This window comes from Acanthaster planci, linkage group LG07 (assembly GCF_054643075.1).
Source record: "Acanthaster planci isolate LZ-2023a linkage group LG07, COTS_SCS, whole genome shotgun sequence".
In the NCBI taxonomy this organism is placed as follows: Eukaryota; Metazoa; Echinodermata; class Asteroidea; order Valvatida; family Acanthasteridae; genus Acanthaster; species Acanthaster planci.
In genome coordinates this window covers 8051968-8068658 of record NC_141783.1, presented here as the reverse complement: position 1 = coordinate 8068658, position 16691 = coordinate 8051968, and the positions used below count along the sequence as shown (strand labels likewise).

Below are 16691 nucleotides of genomic sequence, written 5' to 3'. Positions count from 1 at the left end.
TGTTTTCTACAAACACTGCTACAGAGATATGAGTATTCAGTGTGGGATTTAATGAGCACTAGGTTTCAAATGAAGATTGGTTTTTCATTCATGATTTTAAATGACTAAGTAATCCAAAAGACTTCATTCATTTGTTGCTCCAAGAACAATCACATTTCCCAAGTGGTTATAGAACATGGAAGTATGAATCCACAATGTCTCGTTCAAAATTTATTTAGAAATGTTTGTCTTACTGATTGTTATACTTAAAACTAAAATTCTAATTTGAAAAATAATGCATTTTTTTTAAACAGCAAACTCAGGTAAGATCTTGCATGAGAAAAGTTAGTTGTCATTACATTTGTTATAAGCAGGTATAAACCTTTTCAGTTCATTTTTTTCAACTTAAAACTCAAAATTTGGTAAGTATACATCGTTTTTAGCTTTGGGGTAAGTACAGTGTCATTTAAAAGATGAAAACTTTTCACCTAATTTTTCTTGCAGTGCATACCATTGTGCTAAAACAACAATGTCTATCACAGTGGCATGCATAATTTGTGTGCAAAGTGCAATACATTTATTTCATTCCAGGAAAACAATTTTTGAGAGTAAGTATTTCTGTCATGCTCATCTCCTGTTCATGCATGCATAATTTTTTTTCCTGTGCTAACACGTTTCTTCCCTTGTGTGAATGAATCTAGATATCGGCCCAATCTGGATGTTGCTTTCATTGAGCGTGAGCTGGGTTTTGAGAGTCCCGAAGCATGCCTTGTGTTCTTGAAAAGCTGTGGGGCAACACTGATGGGAGACGACACTAAGTTGGACTGCAAGCTGAGCATGGCCATCTTGGCCTCGCTCTAGGGTGGCTGGGGTGATGGGTGGTGCCATTTTTCCCCCCTCAGAATTCAACCTGCCTTCTAAATCCAGTGGTGTTTAAGTCTCGGTTTGATAGAACCTTCAAATGGACCATCAGCGTATGCAGAAGAATAGCAGCCATCACCAGCGCGCCATCATGAGATCCAGATAGCTCCTCTCAGATTGGGACCTTGACCTCATTCAGTGCTTAGAAAGTATGTCCTCCACACAGTGCATAAAAGGCCAGATTCTCCACCAAACACTCATGATTTCCAGCTGTGATCCAGCATAAACGCACTGGAAATTGAATACGTTTAACCTAGATGTTTTGATAATCTGTTCAACCCAGATGGCACGTTTTGATATGATTGCCTCATTCATCCCAGCTGCATTTCTCACAGACTCCACTTATTGAAGCATTAAATCGGTGAAGCGTCACATCAAGGCGTGCATTTCACCTGTTCTTACTAAAGTGAACTCAATGTCTTAAAGTGTGGCTGAGCCCTGGAGTGTTTTTCAAATTTGCCATGTGGATTTCATGCCATTGCAACGTCAGTTCGAGAGAAACCCAGTTCAAGAGAGGGGATGGAGTCAGGGGTTTGAAGTTGCAGGAACACTTCCTGTGTCATTGTACCTGATAATTCATCCAGCTGATTTTCATAGGTCACACTGAAGTTCAAGGTTTTGAACAACTTAATCTTGTCTCAAAGTGATGCCACTGAACAGCGAAGGAATCATTTGAACCGACAACATTTCACTTCCAACAAAGTCTCCTGCAGCTAGAAATGACTATGAACAATATTTTGATGTCTTCTGATGTTCACCTTGGTGCTCCCTCACCTGCTGAGCTGTTGATGCTTTGCCATTCTTCCAGTTTTGGATTGGCACCTACCCATCTCCCAACCCAACCAGCCATAAGATAATGTTTTCTTTGTCCAATATGGAGTTGAAATGTTTTTGTTTTATTTTTGTTTTGATGCTTTTCTCAATCTTTTCACAGGAAGATCAGCGTAACACCTGCTACCTTTATTCATTTCACAATGATCTGTGCAGCAGGTAGAAATGACAAACTTTCCAAATATGTGCTTTCACTTTATCAGTCTTCCTCATCTTCCTCCCCCCCCCCATTTTCTGAGTGGTCCGTTTTTCTTTGCAGAAATCGTGTTGTTAATTTCGTACGGCCTTGTGACCAGTTTATTTTTATCTTTTGCCACAAGGCCCATAATAATTCATGTGTGTCAGCTTGCAAATAACAAGTAAGAAGGTGCTTGTTTGTATCCTGTTAATTTTCTCGAAGCATGGACACATTTATATTTGATTCTCCGAGAGGGAAACGAGCAATAACAAAAAGCCGGGGTAATTTTTGAAAATTGCTTAATTTTACAGTCCTTGTAACAAAGGGAGGCTTTGCGACACTTGGTGACGGCTGACAAGTCCTTTTCCACAGATGTGCGAGTGCTCAGAACTACCTTGCATACCCAGAACTGTGCACACATGCCCAGAATTGTCAAAAAGGACCAGTTTGTCTTCTGCCACCAAGTGTCACAAAGTCTTTCTTTACTATTTCCTTTTAGTGTTTTATATGTCACATGCTATCACAGATGCTGCACGTGTCATTTTTCATTGCTTAGTTGACAGTGCGAGCTTTGAAAATGAAAGTGGTCTTATCTGAAGAACCTCTTATAGATGTTTTATATATTGAGAATATTGCAAGAATTCTGCTTCTCCAAAAGGAGTAGTTTTAAATCGATTCCCATATCACAAGGCACTAATTCCTCAAATTGAATTATTGAAAATTTGTACAAATGAATTGTCCATGTTGTAAAATGGTGATATGGGTGTTAATAGAGATGTTGACAGCGATTTATATGAAAAAATTGCAAAGTTTCTCCATTTTGAACTGATGTGTCAAATTTAAAATGTATTCGATGAAGATTGCAAGACCCTATTGACGTTTTTTGACTGTTTGGTACACATTTGCCATGAAGCTAGGGGTGTATGTCAGAGAGGAAGAAATTGTGTTTGGTATCGTCAAGAACGGAACTCGAATGGGGTTTGATGCCCAGCAAGTGGAAGCGCAGTGGTGTAGCGACATTCAAGTTTTCAGCTTGTACGGGACTGGATGTGCACGAGGGGAAATGCCACTGCTGCTGAAATTGTGGTGATAGAAAATAGAGCTATGGAAGGATACCAGCATTGCCATTTGTCATCAACATGTACATTGTCAGACAGAGGTCCTTATTTCTTGTGTTGATTACCCCTTAATACCTGCTTTTATATTCTTTGTAGTGCCTGTTAAACCAGTTATTGTAAGTGCTGCTGCGGAGACTGTGCCCAGAATTTTTGTAGGCCAGATACATGTAGCTAGATAAATGATACGTGTACTGCTTTTCTACCCGAGCAGATTGTACATGATACCAACCACTGAGCTGCCTTTTTCTAGATTGAATTGGGGAAGGAAACCGATGTTGAGTTTATGTTGAATTTCGATAAGTTGTGTGTTATTCTTATGCACCGTGTATCCTAAATCTTGCAATCTTCACCTGGCTGACATTTTGGATGTGATATCATGTGACATATTCCAGTGTTATTTATTTTTGTTTTATTCTTTGCCCTGGCAAATTGAGTCTTGATGTAGGCTAGACATACGCATACCTTTCATAAAATTTACACAGTGTCTGCTTTTATCGATGGTGGTAAAAAAGGTAAGCCAACATTTTTAAATATATGGTTCACGCGTGTTCTCCGTGATGTTAAGCTTTCATAAAGACTAACATGGCTTATGTGGTTGACCGTACCGACCCTTAGAAGGGTCAGAAAACTTGCTTTAACATGTCGCTCATGAATTCAAGTACGTGTATTGGGCAGCATTTTTCTAAGGTCAAGAATGATCATGAAAGGTTGCCCAGAGTGTGTCTTGAAATAATAAAATATTCACTTCAGAAATACAAGTATTTATGATATGCGGGGATATGTTTTTTGACACCTTTTATTGTCGGACGCTCCGAAATTTACGACGCATGTCAACATAGACTTCTCACCAGTCCCTGTGATGGCTCTCCAATCAACGATGAAGGTTTAAGTTTAATATACATTTCAGAGGCTTTTAGTTCACATGACGTTTGAATTAGTCGATGTTATATATTGTTATATACATGTAATTGTTATATATTGTAAAGTGAACCTTGTGTAGAAAAAAAAAATCGTAGAAAGGAATGCATTTTGTTCGGTGACTGTTTCATACTGTGTGTATAGACAGGTTGGATTCCATCCCTCTGCTGTGAAATAGCCGGCTTTGAACTGTGTCTTATGGGGGAGGATGGCGGTATATAAGGAATACTTGTATAATGACTTTATGGTGCACTTGTCCTCGACCACTCTTTGAGGAATACATAAAACCTATAGATCAAGGGTTGGGGGGGGTTAAAGGCACCCCGTTTCAGGAAGAGCTGTGTAAACTCCCCAAACACAATAGTAAACGTAGGAATGATTCATGTGCAATGTACGTGTAACTTGCAATTTTTCAAAATAGTTCCACATAAATGAAATGTTAGTTGGCAGCTACGCTATTCGCAAACTTTATTATCTGTAAGCATGTACAATTTACACGGGTATTCAACATCTTGCGGAGCTGGAGCGAAAAGCCGTTTTGAAGTCGTAACCCTGAATATTGCAGTAATTATTTCTAGCTAGGCATTACCATGAATAGCGGTTATGCTGTACACACCCTTGAACTTTGAAGGATGAAACCACCATTCTTGACTGTATCGACTTTTCTGAGGATTTGAGAAGGCCGATCCATCGAGGAAGACCTCCAGCGTTTGACTTCAGTGCACATTTACAGTTTGGCGCCAAATCAAGTTAACTGCGTTGTGAATGTGGCGTTTCGTTTGAAAGTTAAAATTAAAATCAAGATGTCACTGGTAGGGGCTACAGCAGGCCCCGGGCCTTGCATAAAGTGGACGGAAACAGTCAGCTCTTCGTTCTTTTTATTTACTCCGAATTAAGCTTCAAACTTGACATCCAATTTGGTACGTGTCACCGAAAACTGTCGAAGTTGATGGGACTAGCCACCGTCAGTCCTGCAGGCTTACTCTCCAGGATTTCCTTGACCCGGTTGTTCCTCCGCTGCCTCACCTTGAAGGAGCGTACCCAGGCAGCGTCCTTGTTTGGCCGTGCCTGACTCTGTGTCCCAGACCCGACGAGATTGCTCCCAGACTTCAGGGCTTTCTCCGACGGAGAGGGGGATGAACCTTTCAGAGAAAAAATCTCCTTTGACGCTGCAGACAGAAAAGAAGTTTTCATCATCGAATACTTTCGTCCAGCAGAACAAATGGCGTAACCACAGGATGAGGAAGTATAGCTGACTACATGTATAGGCCTACATTCAGTTTTTGTCAGTTCACCGCAAGCCGGATTCGAACCTGCGACTTTCAGACAATATCACGTTTCAGCTTGGGCCCCAAATAAAAACATTAAAGTGGATAGGACACATTTTTTTTTAAGTTCTAACAAAAGTTCGTATTGGAACGATTTTGGCATTGTGTGTACACCGCATACCTGCAGCCCTGGTGTTGTAAGGGTTGGCTGGTTGGTCTTGTAGCAGATGTTTCCGTGCCATGTTTTCCGTCCGTGCACTGGGAAGCCAGTCGTCAGTTACACGTCCTGGTGGGTCAGTCTCTGCACCGGGCAATGACTTCGGTGTTTTGGCAGGAGCAAGCTCGACATTCAAAGGGGAGACTGCCGGTGAGGACGGAGTCTGACAGGGAAAGCAACAAAATGAACAGTAAGTCTAATAAGACTCAGTATACATGTGTTCCTCAAACAGTAACAACAGTTTTGTCGAAGAAGTACCTGAATAACACAGAAGTGTTATGCATAAAACTTTGTTTCTGGTAACTGGCCTCTGCGATATCGATATTTTGCACACGACGTTATGAAAATACAAAACTGCAAGCATTAGTGGATATTAGTCTCCGAAATTTTCAAAAATCGGTTTGAGAAAATGTTTTATGCGAGTGGTTGAAGTTTCCATTGGGATGAAGTACTGACCGTGGGGCAGCCATCTTGCTTTTCTACAATTCAAACCCATGTAACCAAACTGAGGCTGAAGGGAAAATAGTCTGTTAATGAATACATTTATGTCGATCAACTCTAATCAATGTGAGGTTATATCACTATTGCCAATGAGAACAGGGAACAAGACAAACATGGCAGCATCAAGACAAGGCCATGAGAATGAAAGTTGTAGATTTGCATCGGGAACATTTTGGAAAAGCATGAGGCTTTTTCATTATTTTGAGCAGCCATCTTCCATGATGTAATGCAGTCTACATGTATTTATCGGAGAAGGAAAGAGTTCAATTACATGCGGATGCCAATCGACACCCTGTGCACCGTACATTTTGAAGTGTTTTTATGTAAACAACTTGGCTTTTCCCTCCTAAATTTAACTTTTCTGGACATGTTTTTGCTCTCTGAAGGCTAATTGGTCACTGTAGCGAATAATATGGAACTCTTCCCAAGGAGAATTTAATCGTTCGTGCAGTAGGGGGCCTAGGTAGGTAGGCTATAGGTTTGTTCATTATCAGGTAGGCCGATGCGCATTTTATACTCTTTTACTGCTGCCATATGATTTGGGTCTTGAAATGTACTTTGATAGCCTTTTTGTGAAAATAATGACAATTTCTGTAAATAATGATTTTTTTTCAGAGGGGTGTTTTAGAGCATGCGGGCGGTGGACGCAAATCCATCATGGGCTTCTCATGGGCCAAGTGTCACACCCCCTTTTCATCATGTCCTCTGCTCCCCTAGAATAATAGAAGTGAATGAAGTCGGGCTTCCATCACTATCGGTCTTTTCGAGGCCAAACTCGGAAATTTCCGAGCCACGGGTTTGAGGAACAGATTGCTGTTTCTACTTTCCTATTTGCACTGAAGCATGATCAAAGAAAACGTCCACACGTAATCACGGGCCGATGTTTTTGTATGGCTGTCTCCCGCCTGAAAGGTACACGCATCATTAGAGTTAGACCTCATTTATTGCTTAGTGGCGTGTCACTGCTGCAGGACATTTTTTCGAATGGTTAACGCTTCGGCAACGGGACGTTTTGTATTGTTACAATCCCACCGCCGCGACCGTCGTAGCAACAATAATAGTGAATAGCCTAAGTTCGTTGATTGGGTTGAGCAACGGTACTGCAAAACAGGGCTACCGTGTATATGGAGTTCCATGCCTATGTACGTACTTGCCGTTCCATTACATGACGTAAAGGCCATGGGTCGGTTTTGTTTATGCCTTTTTCATTCCTACATGTAGGCCTACTCACTTCATTGCATGATCTAATGAGTAGTTTTCTGATACGGTTTGGTCTGGATTTAGCCTTCCACGGGGCCTTATAAACGTTCCCCACGGAAGGACGGATATCGGCGATGTGTGTTACTTCTTGTCTCTTTTTTATTAATTGCCAGAATAGAAGTGGACCAATGGTGACAGGTGGCGGTTGCCATGACGAGCCTCCATTGTGGAAATATTATCTGAGCTATTAATCAAAATAATACGATATGACCTGACAACAGGGTCCGTGACCACACAAAAGTAGTATATATTTGAAATAGTCTGGAGTTGTGTTCTGTGGCCCAGTTCTCGGCACTCTTTTTGTAAAGTCGTGGGGTTGTTAACTTGTTATTGACACGTTCAATCTACCCGGGGGTCTACCTTGTAAGTGATTCATAGCAAATCGGAAGACAACCGTTTAACAGCGTTGTAAGCAGTTTCTGATTTAGATTGAAGTGATTCTGATTTTTGCCTTGTGTAATGCGAAACACCGTGATGAAACTACACATGTACATGTAATTTGAAACATTTAACATTTGACTTTCCCGTGGTTAGCTCATCTTTGAATCAGCTTTAAACCCTTCAGGATGTTGTATGCATTTTCATTTCAAAAGTGTAATTGTAGAAGTTTGGTATTTAATGAACAAAATTACTTGACAAGAAAGAAAAACTATTAAACTACGCCTTGGAAAAGAATTTTACAGAGATTAAAATGTAAAATATGGTGTTATTTTTATCAAGCATTAAAAACATTGCACAAATTCCCGTTGTTTTTCTTTGATGCCATTCATGTCCCAATTAAAATATGACTGAAGGTGTTTCTTTTATCATAGGCCTACGTTTAAACAAAAGTATAGTATAACAGACTATAAAAGTATAAGAGTACCTGTAGTGAGTACAGTATGTTTTATTTCAGGCACATAAAAAGGTTTAAGAAGAAAGAAAATATTTACGTAATTATTTTGCTCTATGAAAATTAGATTATGCATATTTTTTAGTTTTTTACGGCCTATGTTCCATGAAATGCTTTTACTCCATGGTCAATGAAAGGCTACCTCTATGTCTGTTGGGGTGGAAACAAAAACTTCAACTTGCCAGGGGAAAATTTTCAAAGTAACAAAAAAACGCACATTAGACAGAATGTTCATGCTGACTTCGGGTAGGTCTTACGAGAAATATCTCTCCCCGCGGGGCGCGTGCTGTCACTAACCTGTTGCTGAGCGGTTTTCGAAGACCTCACGCTGCTGGCAGATGTAGAGAAACGAACTCCAGTCGTGCCCGTCTTCAACTTGACTGGGGGAAAGAAGCCGTCCTGCCCCACGCCCCTCACGTTGAACTGACCCCTCGGTCGCAGCTCCACGTTTTTACCAAAGTCTACGATTTTCGTCCCAGCCGGTTCCCTGGACAAGGGACTGCGAGGGGTCCGAGTACCAAACTCATTCGTGGTGCTGCTGCTCGTGGGTGCCATGCGGGATTTCTTGGACTGTTGATGGGCAGGATAAGTGTAGAGTGACCGGTCACATTCTTCAGTCACGGCTGGTACGGAACGGTTGAGAGCTACTTGAAGTGTCTGTCGGGCCACAGCCGGACGTGTGGCCGAGGGAACACTGACGGTCAACTTACTCATGATCATATAATGTCACATCAGAACACCTCCTCACATAAACCGATTCCTCTAACAGAGTTCATCATGACAGTGATACTTCAAATGCCGTCCACCTTTCATAGGAGCGATAATACGCCGGTTTCACACCTTATCCCTCGGTGTCAGTTCCCTGAAGTCGGTCTTACATTTTCTCATGGCGTCTGTTGCCTGGTACCCAGAGAGTTTGAGCCGATATGGTCCTGCTTGGATCATGGATGACGTACCAGATTAGCCCTGTTCTGCAATTTGCACATCAATGGAGGCATTGATCCGTTCCCAGTGCCTACATTGAGAATAATGGCTTCCCAGCAGGTAGGCAATGTCGAAGAACTTCAGCGGGCACAGTTCCTTGTGACGTCATAAGATAAAATCAATAGTGCTTAAGACGACTTCCCTCGTTTGTGGACCATCGAAGAAGTGTCGGAGACAAAAATATTATTCTGCAATCTCAAATGTTTATCTTGACAGAATTCCGTAGCGCGTTTGCACATTTTGTATCCCACGCGTCACAATTTTGAGTTTAATTTCCAAACGTGAACTTCCATGAACTTCCTGTCAGTCCGAAGGAAAAATGTTAGGGTTGCTGTGAAAATATCCTCGTGCGATTTTATACCACAGTCATCTCTGTGAAGTGTTAGTAGTTGTCAAAAGAAGCTGATAATGGATAGTGATGTGATTCTTTCGCAGAACGACAGAGCTGCTCTCTGCTACAACGAGCACTGTTGGCGAGTGTCTTTTCGAGTACTGAAGCTGTATACTCGCTGTTGTCATAGAGAACCACCATTCAAATTTCGTGTTGTGCGAAATGTTATGGCGTTCGCTTGATAACCCCTTGGCCTTCTACACGCGCAGTGCTCCGAGAGAGATCTTTGAACCTTTTAACGCCACACTCCATGTGATTTATTAGTACACAGTAAAAGAAACTTACCGAAATAACCTCACGTATAGGCTGAAGGCCTACATCTGAAACAAAAGGAGTCGGTTTGTCACTTTTGTTGAATCCTTGTTGCATAATTTTGTCAGGTTTCGTTTTGATGAAATTATATGCTAAAAGAGTTTCCTTGATTGGAAACAGAAGTGCAAGTGAAAAGAATTGTAACCTATATCCAGCCGGTTGGCTTTTTAACTTCATAAAGACATTATGATCTTCGCAGCATCTTGATACACGTATTTCGCACCATTAAAATAACATATAGAAATTGTTTTATCAAGTTGCTTCGGTAATTATGTGGACGGTTATTATCATTTAACAAGGGCGGATGTCTGGAACCGAATTCTTGGGAGTGAACTTGTTTTGTTTTTTTGTTAGGGGCATGGCCCAAAAAGTTGGAATTGATTTCATGCAACTTGTAGGGCCCACGGCCTCTCTGAGGGATACGCTACATTTTGGGGCTTTTCACACGTTTTTGGAAGGGAAACGAAATAGACCCCCAATTCGCCTTTCATTTATTCCTCCCGAAAATGTCTCCTTTTGCGGGTAGCTCTGAAAATACAAGGTCCCTTCAAGGTAATTCCAACGACCTTGTTGTAAAGGTGTTCGACTATAAACTGTGTATGACCAATTTACATGGAGTGTAGCAACCAAGCTCCGGGGAAATACTGGCATTAAACTCGTGCCTATCACAGAGTTGGGCCGTATTGACCCGCACTACATGCACTGCAAAATGTGCACCCAGCCAGCTGTTGACAAAATCCATTGGCCCAAAATTCGACGTGCTGACACCACGGTGAAGGTCAATATCAAACATAATAAAACTGCATAAATTACTCTCACAAGCTATTGGGATGTGTTCAGAAGAGGAGGCGCGTGACCATGGAGAGCCATAGCAACCGCTTGTGGCAATGAATACAGAAACACGGTAATAGCTGCTTTCAGCCATCACAGGCATAGTACAGAGGTGTATTGTCGAGGATGAACGCCCAAACAGTAGGTAAATACGACTGTCTTTCTGGTGTTTTCACATTATTTTGATCGTAATTCAACATGTTAGAATGCCATAGTGAGTCCTTAGCATATCCTTGGGAAACTAGTACGTTTTGTGTAAACCACGCTAGCCCTGAAGTAGGCATGCCGCTGGTTTAGCTTTGAACGTCATAAATGCAGGCCAACAAATTCCACTGTGAAATGAGCCACATTGTCACCCTATAATCCAGTAAACACACTTTTAATAGAAGATGGTGCTTTAGGGCTGTGAAATCAGACTGTATGTAGTATAGGCTTAAACAAGTGGGTGTCATCTGAAGTTACAGTCCTCCATGTAAAGAGGTAAACTCATGTTTTTTGTTGTAGGCATGTAGGAATGCCGACTTCGTAGGAGTATCGTACATGTACATATATATACTTTACTCTTCAAAAAACGGACGCTCTGTTTGAGGCCAGTACAATTTTGGAGACTCGTGGTAGTTTCATTTAACTTTGTTTGCTGACTTGATAATGGTCATAAGTTGATAAAAATAAAAGACAAGTTCACACCACAACATGTATAACTTTAGACCTGTTAGATGCCAAAAATAAGAATTTGAAGGAGGAATACCGTATGAAAGAAATTTATAGTTGAGAACAAATTTCAGGAAAACCTTCAGAGCTGTGCACATGACCGGTGTGTAACGCCATAGCTGGGCACATCCCGGTCCCAGGCTCACCCACCTGATTCAAAATCATCTTCGAGTAATAACCTACGTTAAAGTGTAAGTTATGTAGGGCCTACGGTACTCAAATTTGCCTCGCCATAAAGCATAACATCATCCTGTCCCTGCCAAACTGTGTTTTTATGATGCAGGTCCAGCTCCCGTCATGAATCCGGAACCATACAATGCCCAAGCCCCTGTTTATCATCAGGCTTCACTACCAACGGTTGTTGGTCAACCTTTCGAACACCAGCCAGTGGTTGAACCAAAGACCAGGCGAGAAATCTCCTTCTTCGCAGAAGAGGATCTGTATCTTATGAGTCCTCCTGTGAAGGTTTGATTTCATCCTCATCTCAAAATCTCAAAATGTAGCTATCTTAAAATGTAACAACCCAATAACATGCTGATAGAAAATTTGGATGAGCATTGGGCCTTCATTGTGGGTTTGCTTCTCAGGTTTATGTCGAATGTATCATTGCCGTTATTCTTTGGTTTTTCTTTTTTAATGAACAGGTTGAATATACGGACATTTTTAAAGAGGCAGACGGCGCAAATAGCTTCGACAAACTTGCTGAAATTAGTGGATTCGTCTTCAAATGGACACAGGTACTTTGTTGTTACTTCATCCAATTTACCTGACGTCTATAACTTCTCCGTAATTTGTTTCACTGAATTCATTAAACCTCAGTTTCTTAACCACCTCTCATGTTTTCCTGTACTACCAAATATGTCTACTGGAAGGAAAATAGTTTTCTTATCTTCTCAATTGTATTTCGTGGGTTCCATAGTACCAGAATTTCTATTTCAGATTTCAAATTGCAGGTTTAATATTTCCTGGTCGTTGGGTGAAAGAGGCATTGAAATAAGTCAGTTACCGAAATAAAAATCCCGAGTATGTAACAGTGCTTAGGTATCGATTTTGCATGATAACCAGGGAAATTATTGCGACGACGTGCCTTGCCTCAGGGCACAAAATGTAAGAAGCTGACGGATCAGAGTTCATAACTATCAAACCTTCAAGTTTAACTTTATGCCATTTATTTCCCCTCCTTGTCTCCTTCAGCTAGGAATATACCGTTTCTTCAGCATAATTCTAGGCATTGTTCTGGTGTTTTTCTGGGGGATCATTTTTGCCCTCATCAACTTCATCACGGTATACACCATCCAGCCCGCCATCAAGCTATACTTCGTCTGTCTGCGGCCGGGTGCCCTGTTATACAGAGCAGTGGTGCGTTCTTACTTGGACCCACTGTGGCAGTCCATCGGCCTGGTATTCTCCAGGGTGAACGGCAGGTTTACCTTCAACCTCAAAGGCCTTCAAAATCAGAAGACCGCGCAAGCCGCCATCGAGGAAGTTTAAAATGCAGGCTGGGGTTTCGAAAAAGCTGTCGGAAGAACATACCGGTAGCAAACCACAGTGACCCACTTTAAAGAATGTTTGTAAAGCACCCATGATGTTGCTGTGTTTGTGTTGTGTCAACATAGCTGATAACTCGTGTGACAAGTTCTTAATGTGGTCCATAATCGTGTTGAGTTACTACTCATAGGAAGGTTAACTACAATGGCATAACAAAGGCATTTTCTTTGGGGGTGTGCCAGTCAATTTGCCGACTTGTAACTTGTTCAAGTTAGCCAACCTCCGGTGCCGTGTAAAATTCACAAAGTGATGCGTGGTACACTACATTTCAAACTTCTGGGTAAATGCTGACGGCCAACGTTTATCGTTTATGTATTATTTTTTGGATTCATTTGCCGATCGAAGCTGTATTTGCCGACTGGAAATAATTGAACACCCCTCGGTCGCCACGCCCCTGTTTAACTATCATGATGTATGTTGTTGAGATTTCTTTTCAGTATAATAGGAGAAAGCAACGCTTTGGTTGTGAATTTTATATTTTGTGAATGAATGGTTTGATAAATGGGGCATAAATTTCAAAGGAAATCGGGGCTCATAGTTTACCTTAGTAAAACCACTATGACAGAGATAGGCCTAGTGGGTCTTGCTCCGTTTAATATCATTTGAACGTGTCGGTACTAAAAACAGTGTGTCTTTTCGTTCGGATTTTTTTTATAATAGACTTGGTTGACTTTTTTGCTACAAAGAAGCAAGAGTACTTTAAAAAAAAAAGTACTCTTGGTATGTTATTATAAGACATGTCCAGACAATATAAAGCGAAGGGCAGAGGAAAGGGCTAGTTGTAGCTCATGTTGTGTGTTGTGTTTTGTATACTAAAATATTTTAACGGTTCACCGTCCTCCGGTTTGCTCGCACAAAATGTCACGTACCACATTTTCTTCCTCAGAAAAATTTATGCCCAGAACGAGTTGAGCAAAAACATCAATCATCATTTTTTGCTTGTGTGTTGTCGATGCTGTAACTTTTCAACTGATATATACACCAACTCTTATTTTTTCACTCTGGAAAAGATAAAACTTTTTTTTTTTGCATCACTGAACATTTGCCAAGTAAATTTGGTAAATTTCATTATACAAATGACAGGCAAGGCGACATTACTTTCGTCTCAAATTTATGGCGAGATTTTGAAGAAACACTTTATTACAAAGACAAAATTTTAAATGTATGAACTTGAATAATTAAAGTTAAGCAATGTTGAATGAAAATGCAATCGACATCATAACGTTTTTAACCACGTTTAAAATTCGAAAACATTTCGTTATAGTTAGAGTAAGTTTGAAATTAGGCATTTGGTGGATGCAGGGATAAACAAGACAACATATTCAGGTTTTTTTGTTTAAGCGCACAAATAATTCTGATATACGGTGTAAGATTTACAAGTACCTGCAAGAAGGAAGGTAGATGGTTTCAGTATGGCTTCCGTATGGTTTGAAATTTTATTGTCCAACCTTTGTGGCATTTGTAGAAGGGAAAATTATGAGTATGACATGTGTCAAGTCCTTCAAAACCTGTTGGGGTTCTGGATAGTCATGTCGAATCAGAAAAGGTAGAAACCATTCGCAGCAAAACTGGTGTCTCCAAATTCCACAAGTTTCTTGGCCCTGGTAGCTATAACCATATATTAGCATATTGCTAAGTTATGGTGAAATGGAATAGAACTGGAATAATTTTATCTGCTTTTCACGTTGTAGGAATCATTTACAAACAGGACACGCTTGTTACCAAGAAATGAACAACGTGAACTTGTTTTATATTGAGGCTGCTAAAGATTTTACTGTATGCAGAGTCATTGCTTGGCAACTGCAATAAAAGCAGACTGTACGCACAACAGTGCACAAATAGTTTCGGTTCGGCTTTTTTTTCAGCGCGCAGAGGCATCGTTTCGATTCAATAATTAGCGTTGTCGCCGACAGCGTACATCAACGGCTTCAACAGTTTCAATAGTTACAGGTATGAAAGCAAATTTAAAACTTTAAGTGGAATTAGTCTGTACAAAATGTGACACAATTTTTACCACCCATGTCAAAGTGTATACGAGGCCTAAGCACATTACTTAGTATTTATGTTCATAACCCAAGCTTTGCAGTAATGATAATTGGGAGCTCGAATAAAAATACATGATAATTAAGGGCCCAAGATATTTATTCAGGAAAAACGTACTATTAGGCCCTATGTAGAATTCCAAGTAGCTTTATATCAAAGCAGTTTCCTGTTACTAGAGTGAATTATCAGCCGTCACTGTGATAATACAACTCTGTACTGATCGTGCCTCAGAATTTTAGTAGAATTTTAGAATTTTAGTCCAAAACCAACTCGGTCCCTATGGAAAATGTACATGTGCAGAAAATCAGCGGCGCTGGCTCAAAACCAATCCAATCCAATAATTTCCAAACATGCAGTCATCTCGCGCATTTCCCCATAGGGACAGAGTTGACTCGGGATGACTTGCACCCGCGTCATGCTGTTGAAAAAAAGTTCAAGCCGCGATGTTTAATACGTAGGTCTTTGACCACCACTGCCATTTTCAATCATTTATGTTTAGAATATGAAAGCCAAAGGGTTCGCAATGAAATGCGTGTATCAAGCGAAACAGGTCCTAAATTGTCTTATAAAGCCTACGTAATTAAAAGGACAGGTGATATGTTTTCTGCAAGTCCAAGTATGACCTCCTGGAATCCCAATAAACGTGATACTACCCCCAGATTCAGCTTTGACCTAAGTTTATGGGCCTACACGTATACCCATCTTCCTACTTGAGTTATGATCACTCTTTAAAGGCCTATATCCGTCGCGTCGAACCCGGAAATATTGGGCTCATATCTAGTCAATTTCAAGCTTGTAGGCTTACATGGAAGACACCCTCCTTTGATTTTACATTGTTCATAATTTGTTTGGTCATTGTTGTATGTTGCAGGTCTTGTATAAGTTACGTCCGTCATGAATCCAACTCTGCATCATGGCCAAGTCCCTGCTTATCAGACATTCCCGCCAGCTAACGTTGCTGGCCGCCCCGCTGATCTACACCCACGGGCAGAAACAAGGAGCAGTTTTTTCACTGAGGAAGACCTGTATCTCATGAGCACTCCAGTCAAGGTATGATCATGATTGAATTCGCTGTCTAAAAGCTCTTGCATGGTGACGCCCCTTCATGCGAAGGGTACACTAATGAACTGTGGCGTGGTGAATTGGAGAGAATACAATGCAGGATGGCGCCATTTTCAAGTTTATATAACGATACTATTTTTGTTTTTTAATGTACAGGTCGAGTACACGGAAATTTTTAAAGAGGCCGACGGTGCCAATAACTTCGATTTGCTTGCCAACGTTAACGGATGGGTCTTTCAATGGACACAGGTTTGTACCTTGATTCCCCTCCAGTATGAAATCGGAATTAGTTTCAAATCTTGAGTTATAGGCTAATATTCCGTGGTAGGTGGGGTAGTCGGATCCATGTCGTGTGTTAAACGATTGAGTCAGGGCTTTCCTTGGTTTGCTAAATGTTTTCATAGGGAATAGATTTACAGGTGTTGAAAATGAGTGAAGGAAAATGTTTCCTCGTCAAGAAGGCGCAGGATAAGCTTTTAGGCGAGATGCAGTATCGATTCTCAACCCTCCTGGCTTTATCCGTCAGTGACAGGTGAGTGGGACGTGTCTTGCTCCTGGGCATTATGGCGCTTATCGGGAGGGGGTTTGCCCCGGAGACATTTTTATTTTTTACCAGTATTATATTTTCAGCATTGGCTTTTAAAAACAGATACTATCCGATGATTCTTTTACGGGTGAAAAATATTGGACAGTAACTTTGGGGAAAATCCGTCCCCCCCCACATAC

The 16691-nt window shown here is 40.9% G+C and overlaps 4 protein-coding genes across 6 annotated transcripts in view; 3 read left to right on the top strand and 1 right to left on the bottom strand.

Annotated features, from left to right (window-relative positions):
• The window catches only part of LOC110985589 (leukocyte receptor cluster member 8-like), a 115088-nt gene extending 111038 nt beyond the window's left edge, over nucleotides 1-4050 (top strand). Inside the window, exon 20 of the mRNA XM_087138582.1 lies at nucleotides 681-4050. Within this exon, the coding sequence (XP_086994708.1) occupies nucleotides 681-840 (160 nt within the window). The 3' untranslated portion in view covers nucleotides 841-4050. The remainder of the gene's footprint in view (nucleotides 1-680) is intronic.
• A 334-nt stretch (nucleotides 4051-4384) lies between these two features.
• LOC110985597 (uncharacterized) lies at nucleotides 4385-9529 on the bottom strand. Its single transcript, XM_022246729.2, has 3 exons — nucleotides 8381-9529; nucleotides 5395-5593; nucleotides 4385-5114 (listed from the first exon to the last, which is right to left on the bottom strand). The coding sequence occupies exons 1-3, from the start codon at nucleotides 8801-8803 to the stop codon at nucleotides 4873-4875; spliced, it is 864 nt and encodes a 287-aa protein (XP_022102421.2). The 5' UTR covers nucleotides 8804-9529; the 3' UTR covers nucleotides 4385-4872.
• A 91-nt stretch (nucleotides 9530-9620) lies between these two features.
• Nucleotides 9621-14699, top strand: LOC110985600 (caveolin-1-like). 3 transcript variants are annotated; one of them, XM_087138585.1, is made up of 4 exons: nucleotides 9621-10742; nucleotides 11596-11777; nucleotides 11957-12049; nucleotides 12507-14699. In XM_087138585.1, the coding sequence occupies exons 2-4, from the start codon at nucleotides 11610-11612 to the stop codon at nucleotides 12801-12803; spliced, it is 558 nt and encodes a 185-aa protein (XP_086994711.1). In that variant the 5' UTR covers nucleotides 9621-10742; nucleotides 11596-11609; the 3' UTR covers nucleotides 12804-14699. The 3 variants fall into 3 exon arrangements, with proteins under 3 accessions (XP_086994711.1, XP_022102423.1, XP_086994712.1); XM_022246731.2 differs by having other exon boundaries at nucleotides 9621-10746; XM_087138586.1 differs by lacking the exon at nucleotides 9621-10742 and adding an exon at nucleotides 10774-11081.
• A 139-nt stretch (nucleotides 14700-14838) lies between these two features.
• The window catches only part of LOC110985604 (caveolin-1-like), a 10511-nt gene continuing 8658 nt past the window's right edge, over nucleotides 14839-16691 (top strand). Inside the window, exons 1-2 of the mRNA XM_087138587.1 lie at nucleotides 14839-15953; nucleotides 16122-16214. Coding sequence (XP_086994713.1) covers nucleotides 15798-15953; nucleotides 16122-16214 — 249 coding nt within the window. The 5' untranslated portion in view covers nucleotides 14839-15797. The remainder of the gene's footprint in view (nucleotides 15954-16121; nucleotides 16215-16691) is intronic.

Coding starts and splice junctions, on each gene's coding strand:
- LOC110985597 (XM_022246729.2), bottom strand. CDS start 8,803: ATGATCATGAGTAAGTTGACCGTCAGTGTTCCCTCGGCCACACGTCCG. Junction 5,594..8,380: donor CGAAAACCGCTCAGCAACAG/GTTAGTGACAGC, acceptor TTTCCCTGTCAG/ACTCCGTCCTCACCGGCAGT. Junction 5,115..5,394: donor TTACAACACCAGGGCTGCAG/GTATGCGGTGTA, acceptor TTCTGTCTGCAG/CGTCAAAGGAGATTTTTTCT.
- LOC110985600 (XM_022246731.2), top strand. Junction 11,778..11,956: donor TTATGAGTCCTCCTGTGAAG/GTTTGATTTCAT, acceptor TTTAATGAACAG/GTTGAATATACGGACATTTT. Junction 12,050..12,506: donor TCGTCTTCAAATGGACACAG/GTACTTTGTTGT, acceptor TGTCTCCTTCAG/CTAGGAATATACCGTTTCTT.